Source organism: Microcaecilia unicolor, chromosome 1 (genome assembly GCF_901765095.1).
Source record: "Microcaecilia unicolor chromosome 1, aMicUni1.1, whole genome shotgun sequence".
NCBI classification, from domain to species: domain Eukaryota; kingdom Metazoa; phylum Chordata; class Amphibia; order Gymnophiona; family Siphonopidae; genus Microcaecilia; species Microcaecilia unicolor.
The window spans coordinates 549,486,758-549,503,153 of NC_044031.1; the positions used below are offsets into that span (position 1 = coordinate 549,486,758).

The 16,396-nt window shown below is 42.2% G+C and overlaps 1 protein-coding gene across 1 annotated transcript in view; it reads left to right on the plus strand.

Moving 5' to 3' along the window:
• Nucleotides 1-16,396, plus strand: part of VPS13B (vacuolar protein sorting 13 homolog B) — a 1,674,799-nt gene that overhangs the window by 1,301,844 nt on the left and 356,559 nt on the right. The window contains 1 exon segment of the mRNA XM_030217225.1: nucleotides 13,473-13,634. Coding sequence (XP_030073085.1) covers nucleotides 13,473-13,634 — 162 coding nt within the window.

Consider the following 16,396-nt stretch of genomic DNA (forward strand, 5'->3'; position numbering starts at 1 on the left):
TTACAACTTCCTTTGTCAAGGAACTCAAACGGAAAATCTTTATTGAAAATGCCTTTGTGCCAGCCCCTCATTGAGTGGAGGAGTGGCCTAGTGATTAGGGTGGTGGACTTTGGTCCTGGGGAACTGAGGAACTGAGTTCGATTCCCACCTCAGGCACAGGCAGCTCCTTATGACTCTGGGCAAGTCACTTAACCCTCCATTGCCCCATGTAAGCTGCATTGAGCCTGCCATGAGTGGGAAAGCACAGGGTGCAAATGTAACAAAAAAAATTCTCTTAACTGATGAGAAATCTCAAAGAGGGAAGGCCAATGCCACTTTCATCAATCCATCTTTGTCCTGCCCAATTCATTTTTTATTTCCAGATCAGAATTCATTGTATATTTTCAGATCATTTGAAGATCACCTGTTTAGCTTGATGAAAGTGGTCAAACTGGGGAGGGGGGCAGTCACATTATTCCACCTCATTGTACACCTCTGAATCATGTCAAGAGCACATGTTTGGCTTCTCTGACGACAAGCAGGCCTATATAATTCTCACATGTGGGTAGCACGATCTGCATCGCCCAGTATGGAGCTTGTAACAAGCTTTTGAGCGTGAGTTGCACTCCACCACACATGCGAGAGCGTCCTCCCACCCGCCAGGAGAGCACAGGACCAACAATTCTATTTTTTCTACGAAGAGGAGAGGATGCAACTTTTCTCCGCTCCTCACAACTGCCTGTTCGGTTACCAGAACTTGGGGTTTTTTGTGCCTTCTGTGTTCTTTTATATGCCCTGTTTTCTTTCGGAGTGTATTTTTTTCCCTTCCCTTACGGTTTTAGCTTATTTTTGCCCTTTTATAATTTTCTTTACAGTACTCTGTAGGCCATTTTTAGGCCTCAGCCCTGGCCGGATTTTTCCCTTATTTTTCTCTGGTGCTTTGCCCCTTTTTCGGCACCATCGTGCCTTTTGATTTAGCCAGGCTGTTTTTCCTTCCATGTCATCAAAGGTTCCCAGTGGCTTTAAGTGCTGTAGCCAGCGCAATAGGACTATCTCTGGCAAAGACAGCCATTCTTGGTGTCTCCAGTGTTTCAGGCCTGAACATACCCCTTGTAACTGTGTTCATTGTCTTCATATGAAGAAAAGACATAGTTAGCCAAGAGGCTCAGAGTGAGAAATTTTTGATAACAGGTCCGAAGCCTCGATATCGGTGTCAGCATCAGCAACGGGCATTGTATCTGCATCGGATGCATCAGTCCATATGGCTGCCAGACCCTTAGACACTGGGAGTGATCATGCATCAAATGGGTCTCCTCCTGCCTCGACGCTGGCTGCTATGTCTCCCTTGCCAGTCATGTTCAAGCCTCTATGTGACACTCCTGGCACATCTCCATGTGAAGATTACCCAGTGGACCCTAGCTTTCCAGTGGTGTCATGCCACAGGGAACCTGGAGGATGTCATCCAACTGTCCCCGGAGCTGGTTCACTTTGGTGGATGATTTGATCTAATTTGACTCTGGGACTCCCATTCCAAATGCCTTAGCCCCAGAAGGTGCTGACTACGGAGCATCCCACCTGGGGGTGGAGCTCATTTAGACGGGCTTCATACTCATGGTGTTTGCTCAGCTCTGGAGACAGATCTCCATATCAACCTTCTGGAGCTACGGGCGATCTGGAACGCTCTAAAGACTTTCAGACATCAGCTGAAACCAAATTGTACTCATTCAAGTGGATAATCAGGTTACAATGTACTATACCAACAAGCAGGGTGCACCGGTTAACACCCTCTGTGTTAGGAAGTCATCCGGATGTGGCATTGGGCAGTCCACAATGGAATGCTCCTCAGGGCCACTTATCTGGTGAGCAAATCCAACAGCCTGGCCGTAGACCGAGCAGGGTCATACAACCATATGAGTGGTCTCTCAACATGGGCATTGTCCACAAGATCTTCTGAATGTGGGGCACCCCTTAAATTAATCTCTTTGCCATTTGAATCAATTATAGAGTCCCTCAGTTCTGTTCCAGGCATCAAGCCCATGACAGACTAGCATTGGATGCCTTCCTTCTTCATTGGGTGAACGGTCATCTGTATGCATAGCCTCCCATACCTCTTGTGGGGAAGACTTTGCTGAAACTCAAGCAAGTCCACGGGACCATGATTCTGATCACTCCTTATTGGCCCTGACAGATCTGGTTCCCTCTTTTTCTGGAGTTATCCTCCAAAGAACCGTGGAGATAAGAGTGTTTTCCAACCCTCATCTGGCAGAATGAGGGGTCTCTTCTTCATCTTAACTTCCAGTCTCTGGTCCTCGCAGCCTGGATGTTGAGAGCTTAGAATTTTCTTCCTTGCATCTTCCGAAGGGTGTCTCCAGAGTCTTGCTGGCTTCCAGAAAAGATTCCACTAAGAGATGTTATTCTTTCAAATGGAGGAGATTTGCCATCTGGTGTGAGGGCAAGGCCCTTAGATCCTGTTTCCTGTCCTACAGTTACCTTGCTTGAATACCTCCTACACCTATCTGAGCCTGGCCTCAAGACCAGTGAAGACCAACTCAGTGAGGGTTCACCTCAGTGTAATTAGTGCTTATTATCTTCATGTAGAGGGTGAGCCCATCTCTGGACTGCCTCTTGTTCTCTTCATGAGAGGTTTGCTGTTGACAAAGCCCCCTATCAAAACTTCCCATGTGTGGGACCTCAACATTGTTCTGACTTGGCCTTCGGTCCACATATTCACATCTCATTACTGCCTTGTGCAGGATTCCCGATGCATCAGTAGGTTTGGCCAGACAGTACTGCAGAATTTGTCCACATCACAATGGGCATAGATATATTTTCAATATAATAAACTTCTATAAGCTTTAATAGAAGTTTGAAATCATTGATATTGATAGGGAACAACTTACAGGTGATATGGCAAAATTTATAAATAACAATTCCTGTGCTTTCTATCTTGCTGATATGCAACGTGAGAGGATCATACTCCTTGCATTTTTCATGTAGGTAAAAATAAAACCAGAATGGCACTCAAACTAACTACTGTATTTGTGTTTTATTGCACTATGAAACTTAATAAACATAGACCATACGCCATTTAAGTTCAGGCAGGTTTGCCACTTGAAACGTTGTCTTTTCCCATCTGTGAATAAATAATCATAAAAGATTTTAAGCCCTATTTTGAAGACAGTAATGGACCTCACTCCTAAGCCAGGGTATGTGAAGTATGAACTCAGTCTTTTAAATTTACTGCTAACTCTTGCCATAGCACTTGAGTTATGCTAAAGAGTGCTTCCTTATATAGCATGCTTAGGCAACTTATCCCGGTGTGCTTGAAAAATCTTTTTTAATGAAGACCATGGCACCCAATACAATGGGAAATATTTCTGTCTTTCTGCCACATTTTCTCAATCTTTGACAGCTTTTCTTGGTATATAAGAATCTTCTCCCTCTCCACCCAATTCACAGACTGACAACTCTGTGATCAATGCTGTCCTAGTGTTTTATTTCTTCTACCTCTGTGTCCAATTTCCTTTCATTCAGCTTTTTGTCCGTGAGAATGGGAATGTCCCATGTGATCATAACCTCTCAATTATTCTTAATTCTCTTAGGGTCATGATCTCAGTACTTTTCCAGTACAGCAGTGTTATAATGTTTACAGAGTTTCCAATGGATGAGATGCACTATTTACCTTTCTGTATGGAACTTTTATGCCATCAGAATTTTGCAGCCAGTTACAAGATGAATAATCATTTCCAATTCATTCTTACAGAATCTACAATATATGTTATATCATTTTTCTTTGATTGCTATGAACCATTGCATCTGTAATCTGCTGTTCTGGGTGCAGCTATCAGTCATTTATCCTTAGGTTTCAGCTCACCTCTCCCTAACCATTTATTCATGTATCTGGTTTTGAATGGTTCCTGGAGTAACACTTTCAGGCTCATTTTCGAAAGAGAAGGAAGCCCTCTTCTACACAAATCGGAAGATGGGCGTCCTTCTCCCAGGGTCATCCAAATCGGTATATTCGAAAGCCGATTTTGGACGTCCCCAACTGCTTTCTGTCACAGGGATGGCCAAAGTTCAAGGGGGCGTATTGGAGGCATAGCAAAGGCGGGACTTGGGCGTGCCTAACACATGGACGTCCTCGACCCATAATGGAAAAACAAGGGCGTCCCTGACGAGCACTTGGACGACTTTACCTGGTCCTGTTTTTCCTACGACCAAGGCACAAAAAGGTGGCCGAACTGAACAGACCACCACCGGAGAGAATCGGGGATGACATCCCCTTACTCCTCCAGTGGTCTCTAACCCCCTCCCACACTCAAAAAACATCTTTCAAAATATTTTTTGCCATCCTCTATGCCAGCCTTAGATGTCATACTCAGGTCCATCACAGCAGTATGCAGGTCCCTGGAGCAGTTTTAGTGGGTGCAGTGCACTTCAGACAGGCGGACCCAGGCCCATCCCTCCCTACCTGTTACGTTTGTGGAGGAAACAGCGAGCCCTCCAAAACCCACCACAAACCCACTATACCCACATCTAGGTGCCCCCCTTCACCCATAAGGGCTGTAGTAGTGGTGTACAGTTGGGGGTTGTAGGTTTTAGGGGGGGTTTGGAGGGCTCAGCAGAAAAGGTCTTGCATTTGTTCGTTTCTGAGATGGGTGTCCTTGGTTTCCATTATCGCCAAATATCAGAAACGACCAAGTCTAGGGACGACCAAAATGTCAAGATTTGGGCGTCCCCAACCGTATTATCGAAACGAAAGATGGACATCATCTTGTTTCGATAATTCGGGTTTCCCTGCCCCTCCATCGGGACATTTTGCGAGGATGTCCTCAACAAAACTTGGGCGTCCCTTTCGATTATGCCCCTCTTTGTATTTCTCACTGTATTTGTGCTTTTGCCACTTGTTTATCCTCATTTGCTGATTTAATTCTTTGAAGTGTTTCTTCTCTTCTTTCACAAATTTTGCTGCTTCCTTCCCTGTGGGGATTATTTTCGAAAGAGAAAACATTAAAAAGTGGCATGAAGCATCATTTGGATGTTTTGCTTGCCAAAATGTTCAAACTGTTATTTTCAAAACCTATTTTGCAGACATTTATCTATGTATTTCATCTGCACTGTGTCCAAGTCACAAGGGAAGGGAAATGGGACTTGATATACCGCCTTTCTGAGGTTTTTGCAACTACCATTCAAAACAGTTTACATATATTCAGGTGCTTATTTTGTACCAGGGGCAATAGAGGGTTAAGTGACTTGCCCAGAGTCACAAGGAACTGCACTGGGAATCAAACTCAGTTCCCCAGGATCAAGGTCCACTGCACTAACCACTAGGCTACTCCTCCACTCCAGGTGGTCGTACATCATTTTCAAGGCTTTTGGTAATGCGTTCCACAGTTGTGTGCTTATGTAGGAAAAACTAGATGCGTAAGTTTTTGTATTTAAGTCCTTTGCAGCTTGGGTAGTGCAGATTTAGATAAGATCATGTTGATTTGGATATATTTCTAATGGGTAAGTCGATCAAGTCTGTCATGTAACTTGGGGCTTCTCCGTAGATGATTTTGTGAACCATGGTGCAGATTTTGAAGGTGATGCGTTCTTTGATTGGGAGCCAGTGTAGTTTTTCGCGGAGGGGTTTTGCACTTTCAAATCACGTTTTACCAAATATAAGCCTAGCTGCCGTGTTTTGAGCGGTCTGAAGGTTCTTTAAGGTTTGTTTTTTACATCCCGCATAAATTCCATTGCAGTAATCTAAGTGGCTTAGTACCATTGATTGTATCAGGTTGTGAAATGTTTCCCTCGGGAAGAATTGCTTCACGCGTTTGAGTTTCCACATTGAGTAGAACATTTTTTTGTTGTGGATGCCACTTGGCTCTCTAGTGTTAAGTAACAGTCCATTGTAATGCTGACAGTTTTCAAACTGTCTGAGATAGGAAGGGTGTGATCTGGGGTGTTGATACTTGTGGGGATGTCTGCGCTGTGTTGGGATGAGAGGATGAGACAATGAGTTTTTTTCTTTATTGAGTTTTAGTTGAAATCCATTTGCCCATGAATCCATGATGTTCAGGCCGAGCTTGATTTGTTGGTGATTTCTGTCAGTTTGGTTTATAAGGAATGTATATTGTGACATCGTCTGCATATATGAAAGGGTTAAGGCCATGGTTGGATAAGGACTTGGCAAGTGGGGTCATCATTAAGTTGAATAGGATTAGTGATAGCGGTGATCCTTGTGGTACTCCACAGTCTGCTTTCCACAGTGATGATATGTTTGAATTTGATTTTACTTGATATGTTCTTGGCAGATGAAATTTAATGTGGACTAATGCAAGTGATGCACATTGGAAAGAATAATCTGAATCATAGTTATCTGATGCTAGGGTCCACCTTGGGGGTCAGCGCTCAAGAAAAAGATCTGTGTTCTTTTATATAATACACTGAAATCTTCTGTGAAGTGTGCGGCAGTGTCCAAAAAAGCAAACAGGATGCTAGGAATTATTAGGAAAGGGATGGTGAATAAGACCGAAAATACTATAATGCCTTTGTATCGCTCCATGGTGTGCCCGCACCTTGAGTATTGCATTCAGTTCTGGTCGCCATATCTCAAAAAAGATATAGCGAATTAGAAAAGGTTCAAAGAAGAGTGACCAAAATGATAAAGGGGGAATGGAACTCTTCTCGTATGAAGAAAGGCTAAAGAGCACTCTTCAGCTTGGAAAAGAGATGATTGTACTTTGGGAACAAATAAAAATCGATTTACTTCTACTCGTTCTATACCACTCAGGATTTTGTAGACCTCAAAGACTAGGGGACACTCGAGACAGTTACATGGAAATACTTTTAAAACAAATAGGAAGAAATATTTTCACTCAACGAATAGTTAAGCTCTGGAACTCTTTACCAGAGAATGTGCTAACAGCGGCTAGTGTATCTGGGTTTAAAAAAGGTTTGGACAAATTCCTGGAGAAAAGTCCATAGTCTGCTATTGAGACAGACATGGGAAGCAACTGCTTGCCCTGGGATTTGTAGTATGGAGTGTTGCCACTATTTGGGTTTCTGCCAGGTACTTGTGACCTGGCTTGGCCACTGTTTGAAAGCAGGATACTGGGCTAGATGGACCACTGGTCTGACCTAGTATGGCTACTGTTATGTTCTCTTATTTGTGGTGATCTCGATTTTTTAGGTACCCGTCTGTCAAGGACACCTCAGTTTGCAATGATTTTATTTTTCCTTCCATGTGTTTTTCCCTGCATCCTTGTCAGTATAATTCTTCTTGTAATAATTTTAGCTGCATGGTATTGCATTGATTAACTTTATTCAAGTTATGTTCTTATTCATTCTTTTTATCATACTGTTTACTGTAGGTGTTGTATTCAACTTAGGTCATTTTTCCTCTCCTGGAACCCAACATATTTTTTCCAAATAGGCAAGGAGCTCAGCCCAGGCCCACCCAATCTCAGCTTAGGCCCACCCAGTTTTCCCTGCTCCTCCAATCAGTGCACAGCCAGCCTTTAGCCCTGCAGCGAACAGGAAAGAGCAGCTCTTGTCTCTCCTTCCAGCATCGCGGCACCAGCCACCAGGTATCCCCCCCCCCCCCCCCCCCCCGAGCCTTCCAATCCCCTGATCCGCCGATAGCATCAGTGAGAAAGCAGTACACACGCTGCTTTAGACCTGCCCGAGAAGCCTTCTTTCTCCTTCAACTTCCTGTTCCCGTGTAGGAGAGGAAGGGCTTCCAGGCAGGGACAGGTCTAAAGCAGTGTTTGTACTGCTTTAATTAACCACCATATATTAACTGTTATTCTGAAAGGGGTCACTGAGCACGGCTGTGAAAAGGTCAGGTAAACAAACAGCCACTGTGCTGTTTCGAGGGTCTGAGCCGCTTGTTTAAGAGCAGCTGGGTAAAAGAATAGTTTTTGCACTGTTTGCAGTTGAAATCGGTAACCGGAGCAAAAACGAAACTGAAGCCTGTGGCTCTCCAAAGCCTTCAGAAAAATACTTTCAAGCAATTAGCACCCTCTTGACATGTAAAGCTAAACATTAGGATGGTGCATTCAGTTAATCTTACTCTTTCCTAATGGGCTTGGGTCCTAGGTAGGTGCAGAGTGTTAATTCATGTTAGTCTTTTTTTTCCCTAATGCAGCATAATTGTATGTGAACTGTAGAATTTGCATATATTTAGCATTTATTTCCCTTTGCGAGAAAGTTCACAGTGGTTCCTGCTTAATTGCCCTTTTCCATGGATGGATTCCACTGTTCCACAGTGCAGCAAGTGCCTGGAATCACCCAAAATGTCTTTCCCACCCGCAGAGGACTTTATATTTCTTTACAGAGAAATAATACTTAATTTTCAGTCCTAATAAGAGCTGGGAGTCAGACAGGGGCAGATGGTGGATGGAAGGGGCAGAGATAGAGGGCAGATGTGCATGGAAAGGGCAGGGAGAGAGGGCAGACATTGGATGGAGGGGACAGCAGAGAGGGCAGACACTGGATGGCAGAGAGAAGAAACAGATGCTGGATGGAAGGAAGACAGTGAAAAGAAGATGAGGAAAGCAGAAACCAGAGACAACAAACTGTAAATAAAATATATTTTTATTTTTTTGCTTTAGGATAAAGTAGTATTGTAGCTGTGTTAATAAATGTTTATAATAGAACATGTAAATAAGGTAATCTTTTTATTGGACTAATTTTAATACATTTTGACAAACTTTCGGAGAACAAAGCCCCCTTCCTCAGGTCAGGATAGGATACTGTAACAGCACTATACTGTATTGACCTGAGGAAGAAGGTTTTGGCCTCTGACAGCTAAATGTATTAGTCTAATAAAATGGTATTATTTATTTTCTATATTTGTTTTATTTCTATTTGTTAATTTGTAAAGTGGTGATTGGTATTTGTTTTTTTCAAATTTACATCTGCTGTCTTTATATTTGCACAGTACTAGGGGACATTTTCTGTTTCTGTGGTGTTGCATTGTATGTAGAGTCTGGCATCTTGGGGGTTCAGTTTAATTTTTGTCTAAATAGAAAGTTTATGATTACTTATTTTATAGTGGATTAGGGTGTATTTGTGTTTGTGAAAAAGACATGGCTTTCAGTTGGCATTGACTGTGCGATCTGTACTATTCTGTCTGGTTTCGTTTTACATTAGGTGAATTGATGTTCTAGTGCTCACTGTAGTGTTTAAGATGCTTTCCTTTTCCTTGTGTGACTCATAGAAATGACTGCTTATGGTATGGTAGAATTGCTCTATAGGTCCTGAGTGTTTTGTATTCTCGGTATGGTGGTTTTAAGGTTTGCAACATAGGTTCCGAATATGTATGTGGTTTATGTTGCTGTAGGACAGCTGTTGGGCAGACTGTTTATTAAAAATTATTTAGGATCCCCCAAAAAAATACACACCTATATATACATAGTGCCCACCCATATTAGCTCTGGGCCCACCCAAATGTCAGGTGGCTACGCCACTGCTGCATATTAGATTATCCTTCATTTATCTCACTGTCTTGCAGTTCTGGATCTCCTTTCTCCATCACCATCTCAATCTTTGTTTCAGTTCTCTGTTCTGAGCCTCCTCCTCTTATCATCAACCTTTCTCCTGATGTTCCTTTCTAGATCCTTGCTTTCTCTCTGGATCCCCTCTTTCCTGTGCATCAGCCTTTCTTCTGATGTTTCTTTTCACACTCTTTTTTTTTTCTCACTGAAACAGCATTAATTCCGTGTTCTCTTCTCTGTGGCTCCTGGTTTGTTTGGTTTTTTTTCAGTATATATCTTTCTTCTGATGCTCCTACTTCCTTTCTGTCTTCATTTCTTTTTCTACAGAAGTCTTTAATTGTATTAAGATGTCATTACTCATGTACTTCTGTTCTTTGATCTTTAAAATGAAGGATCTTAAATTTGTATCAGTTGCTTTTTGCAATTTTTCTGTGGCAGCATTTCTCTTTCCTCCAGTTATGGCAAATTCTATTGATACACGCTTGTGGTAATGTGTGCAAGTGACACTGAAACAATGTGACTAACACAATAAACTAATCCTAAAACCCATAAACTTCACATGATCAATATAATAGAATACCCTTAAGGAGGAAAGGCCTCAGTGGCACCACATATCCCAATAACAGGTGTCACAATAATCCCACCATCATTGGCCAAAACCCTCCCATACGACATACACCATTATTCTCTACTATAATTGATTCGTATACTTCTCAGCTATTTTTTAAGTATCTAAATGGCAAATACTTATCTCTAAAAGTCTTAAAGGCTCTATGGATTTGTCTGTTTCGTCTCCAGTGGCTTCCTCAAGAGCCTACTCTTAAAGATATCATAAATTATTGCCACATTACTCTCTTTCCTCCTTAAGGTTATTCTATTATCTTGATCATGTGAAGTTTATGGGCCTTTAAAGATACAGCTAGCTAATAATTCAGAGGCAAACAAAAAGATTTATTCATGTAGTCAAAGGTCAAAATATAAAGTCACCTGTTTTTCACAGACTTCTAGCTCACAGTTACCCATCTAAAGAGGGTCTAGTCTCCTGCCAGCCACCAAACGATTACTCCATTTTGAAAAAGGTACAAACTTGATCTTGCCCTACCTTGTAGTAGGCGCAGCTGCAAACCCCCTTTGCAGTTCTCTCCTCTCTCTAGTAAGGTATAAACTTTTCTTCCTGCCCTGTAGGATACCAGCTGCAGCCTCTCACTGGAATCCTGGGGTCAGCCCTGGAGGCTCCTCCTCCTCCTCCTCACACCTGGCACCTTTAAGCTGCTCTCAGGTTTTCTCTCCACTGACTAAACTAAACCCTCCCTGCTGAGCTAGGCCTCTTATTTTGCCCTGTGAGGGAGTATGCTTAAGGGAAATTGGTGGTTTCCTGTGCAGTCCATCACAACTCTCATGAATTAAATACAGGGTTTGTAGCACAAAGGTAACAGAATTTTATATTCTCTTTATCTCCAAGAGTCCATTTAAGTGTACTTAATCTGCTTAATTTTTTCATTAGCTTCTATGGTTTATCTCGCACTGTAGTGGGTCCATGAACAAGTCAACCATAGTCTTTATCTGCAACAGCAGTGTTATCTTTTTCTCCAGTGTCTGCTCTTTCACTACCACCATCTCTAATCATAGTGTGTAAGCTGTGGATGGGTACCTTTTTATTCTGGGCATCATGCAGCCAGTATTTATTCTTCCTTTTCTTTCTAACCAGTTTTGCCTTGCTGATATTTGGTGTAGATCTTCATCTTGGGGTCACCACATGAAGGTACTCAGCAAGACTTGAGGAGAAAACTTTGGGGTCCTTTTATCGAGCTGCGAGAAAAAGGGCCTGCGCTAGCGGCAGGGGCCAATTTTCCCACACTCCAGGGCCCTTTTTACCACAGTGGGTAAAAAGCCCCCAGTACACATGGCCACGCGGTAGGAGAACTCTTATCGCATGGCCATGTGGCAGGGAGCTCTTACCGCCACCCACTGAGGTGGCGATAAGGGCTTCTGAGCTAACCCAGCGGTAACCAGGCAGCGCGCGGCGATGCCCAATGACCGCTGAGTTATCGCCGCACAAGTTGTTCCCGGGCGTTTTCTTTTTTCCCCAGAATGGTGTGCGCTTGGGGTGGAACTACCGCTGGCAGTAATCCCAGAAGAGTGAAAAGTAAGCCCGCGTTGGCTTACCGCCACTTTGTAAAAGGACCCCTTTTTCTCTCTTCCTTAAAGATGCATAGCAGTGCATTGGCTGTGGCTGTTGAATCTTATGTTGTGCTCCCTTTTGACCTCTTGTACAGATACCAGTGAATGTACATGGAAGTGATCATTTTCAGCACCTCTATTTATAAGTGATACCAACTAGCGAGCCTTCTTCAGAGTAGCCCTCACACTCTGGAATGCACTCCCTGAAAGGCCCCGCTTAACACAAGACTACTTCACACACACACACACACACACTGCATCAGGGCATGTTTAGCCACTGCTACCTTAGGTGAGATAACATTTAATCATCTCTCTGACCTCATGTGCAACTTTCTTTAAATTAGTCACCTTATTTTCTAACTCCTCTTACTCTCTTACCTATCTATATGTTCTCTCTTTGCTTATACCCTACACTGTCAATTAAAATGTTCTATTACATATTGTGTTGACATTGTAAGTAATATACTATGCTGTACTTTGCATTGTTATTTGAATATTTTTACTGGTGTAATTGTCTATTGCTTATGTTTGATTTATTCTTACTGTACACCATCTTGAGTGAAGTTTTTCAAAAAGGCGGTAAATAAATCCTAATAAATAAGTGCCAAGCACTGTATGAGCAATTTTATAAGGTGGCATTTAGTTTTAGGTGCAAACATGCATATAAAGCGGTATTCTATTCATGTATATACATAAGTGGTTACTTAGATGCATACATGACCCTTTATAGAATACCTCCTAGCAGAAAAATGCATGCCATGATTTGACGGCATGTACTGTGCCAGTGATGGTGCACATGGGGGAGTATGGGCAATGTGAGCAAGGACGGATGTAGTTATAGAATGTTATAATTTATGTGCATTATTGCAAAATGTAGGTGCTGATGTAAATGATTGCACCTTAAATGAATGCATAATATTTTGCAAAGAAAAGCAAGTCCCTGCTTTTCTTTTCTTTCTTTTTTTTATAAAATAGGCATGTTTTTTGCCACCTTACACAAGGAGTCTGTCTATAAAATTATCCTCCAAACATATAGGGCCCCATTTCAGAAAACCGACAGCAACTATATATAGAGAAGGCTCAAATTAAGGAGCAAAACCCCAGAAGGTGAAATTGTATATTTGAACTCCAGAAGAAACCTAGGTGGCTAGGCACATCTACCCCTCTCTCACTTGTTTCAGTGCCTGACCAAAATGAGCTCTCTCATGAAATTTATGCATGCCTCGGAGCTGGTACAAAAGTTGACATAGAAAATTTTGTTATATACTGCAGGAATATGTGCCAACTATAGAAGCTTGATCGTGTTTGATCTTATCTTCAGCTCCTTTCACCATTGATTCTTAATACTATTTGTTCATGATTGTAAGGCTTTCTTGGGTGGACCACCAAGCCATGTACACAGCTAACTAGGTATTATTCACTGAAAGAACTAAATGTTTAAGCCCTGTAGAAAGTCACTTGATATAAACTGTGAATTGTGCAATTGATTTTATCAAGTTTTAAGAATATAATAATGTTTAAGCCTCCAGTCTTGTGTAAGCAATATACCACTACTGTATTTTAAACATTTTAATTTTTTACAAATACTTTTACTAAGGGTCAGTACATCTGGAGAATATTGTTGAAGATTTGTATAGTCGAGAATATAAACCAAAATATGTTTTGGAATTTTGTGCAATGCTGATTTTGGACGAGCAGAATACTTTCTATACCAGAGTTAATGACAACAGGTCTTTCTGTGCAGTAACCATTGCCAGTGGGTAGACAGCTGCTGAATATCTTGCCATCAATCTCATGCACATTGGCTTTCTTATTCTTTTGCTTTAGAACCAGTGCCCTGAGGCAGAGGAATTGATCTTCAGCCATTTTGTAATCTGTAATGATACACAGGAGACCCTGCGGTTTGGCCAAGTGGATACTGACGAAAACGTTGTGCTGGCTAGTCTCCATAGTCACCAGTATTGCTGGCGCTCACATAAATCCCCACAGGTAACAGAACTGATGTTAAGGAATTATATTTTTTAGAAGTCTTTTTTGAAGTTTTCTTTGCACTTATTTTTTCAAATCTGTTTAAAAATTACATCAGGAGCCAGATGCTTTAGTCATGAGAGGTAAACAAACTGATATTTTTAGGTTTCATGTGAATCTGGTACTGAGCAACAGATAGTCAGTATATGGCTTTGTCAGAATACAAATTTCTTAATGCTTGTTTAATTAAAATCAGTATTTCTATATGCAATAAAAAGGGCATAACTTAAACAATTCCATTGTTCTTTAGATTCAGTAATGGACAACATAGAAACATAAGACTAATTTAGAATCAGTGTGTGAAATGGTAAGTGAACACCTACAGGTAGATATTCAAAGAGGTTTAAGTGAGCCTACTCAATGGACCATTCCCACTGAACCATACAGTGCTGCTGAATATCCACTCTGATCACTGTGGGTACTGTACAGTTAGTGCCAGGGTGGTCTGTGGGCAGAGTCAGGAAGGAACTGGAAGTTATACCTACACCAGTGATATTCAATACTGGTGCTCGCAGAGCTAACTGGTCGATAGGAGCTCAGAAAAGGCTGTCCAATCTTTGCCAGGTTAGCTGTGAGGGTGCTAGAACTAAATACAGGCCGGCTTTCCCATAACTATATCCCCACAGCTAACCCAGACATTCGGAGGCAATTCTGTAACTGGGCATCTGATGCAGGCAGTGAGCCTATTCTGTAAGAAAACGTATGCATGTAATTGTTCTTATAGAATATGAGCATAAGTCGGTACCAACACGCCTATATTTGCGCATGCCTACTTGTGCACTTTATCACATGACTTACAATATTCTGTAAGTTACGTGCAAAAGTGGGAGCCCTTCCTATGCTCTGCTCGTGCTGCTCCCCAGTGAAGCCCCCCTTGCGTTTACGCACTAAGGGAGTCTTTTACAAAGTGGCAGTAAGCCCACTGCAGGCTTACTGCTTGCCAAAATGGAAGTACCCCCAGTATGTGTCATTTCTGGCGCTACAAAAATGTTTAAATTTTTGTAGCACCAGTTTGTACCCAGCGGTAATCAGACAGTAACATGCACTGCCTGGTTACCGCCGGGTTAGCCCGGGAGCCCTTACCGCTACCTCAATGGATGTCGGTAAGTGCTTCCCTCCAAAATGGGCGTGCAGCAAGTGCTTCACTTGCTGCATGGCCATTTCTTTTTTTAAAAAAGACCTGCCTTTTACCCGCTGAGGTAAAAGGGGGCCTTGGTGCTTGTCAAAAACACGTGCCAATGCCAGCGCAGGCCCCATTTTGCCACAGTTTTGTAAAAGGACCCCATAGGCATTTGTGCACATATGTTATAAAATACTTCTGAGCGCTTTGCTAGCATTTATGCACGTAAGTGTATATTCACCTGCGTATATGTTAGTATTCCATACATTTAGGTGTGCATATGACGCTTAAACTTAGGTGCCTGTTATAGAATTAGGGGGTCAATGCTCCAAAACTGCTGACTTATGCATACTGAATACTGGTGGCCTTGTTTTCTTTGCACAAATAATTGGCTGTTTAGAATTAGGTGCTTCAGTAACTGGGTAACAAGTGAGTCATCCTGCAGAGTAAATCTGCATGACTAAGTATGAGCATCCTGTCCTGCATAAAGGTCCAACAGGTTTTGAATTTAGTGTTCACCATAAAAGCTAGTGGGAACTCATCATTCCACAGTAAGAAAAATACATTTTTCAGAGATCCTACATAACAAGCACTTGAGGCCAAAAGGTTACAAGACCGTTTCTCACATTTGGGGCTCCAGATATCCATTGTAACCCAGTATAAAAGATTTTTCCTTATATGGAAAAATGCCCTCTAGTGGTAGTGCCAGGAGAATACCGGTAGGGGTAATGGAACCAATTTAGGATCCTGGTACAGCCCTAGATGGGCGCAGAGGAGTACTGATCCACTCATTACACTGGACCACCAGTGGTGACCCCAGGTAGTGAGGGTTCAACTTGGGTGGGGAGGCAGTGCTTATATCTAGATGTTGGGTTTAGACCTTTAGTGGTGGAGATGTCATCCTGAAGGAGGATCATAGACAAGGCTTTGAGTCAAGGGAATCAGCGGTCAGAGGATATCAGATATGTGTTAGGGAAATGTATTAGGAGGTGGGAATGCACCACCACAACACACTTGTGATTTATTAGTTGTTTATGTGTGCATGGGCCTGCACCATGTTATCTGCAGTAGCAGATAGTGCAGGTGCTTCCACACAGTATGTGGCACTGCATGTAGTGCGGTAAGTTTCTGCCTTGTGCAGTAAATGCAGGGCAGGCGCTAAACACGCCTGCTGCATTTACTGCACAGGCTTTGCACTTACCGTGCACTAGTTTTTGCAGCTAACATACTGTAAGTACAAAAATTACTTCTCTTTATTTATTTGTTTGTTTGTTACATTTGTATCCCACATTTTCCCACCTATTTGCAGGCTCAATGTGGCTTACATAGTACCGGAGAGGCGATTGCAGACTCCGGTGTAAACAAATACATAGTGAAGTTGTGGTAAGATAACGTTTATGTGGTATAGCCACATAAGGGAATCGTACTCGGAAGGGTTGTGGTATGTACATTTTATTTTGTTGCAGAGATCAGGCATTTATGTTGGATTGGTAGGGTATGCCTTTTTAAACAGGTAAGTTTTTAGTGTTCTCCAGAATTGTAGATGGTCGTACGTGGTTTTCAAGGCTTTTGGTAGTGTGTTCCACAGTTGTGTGCTTCTGTA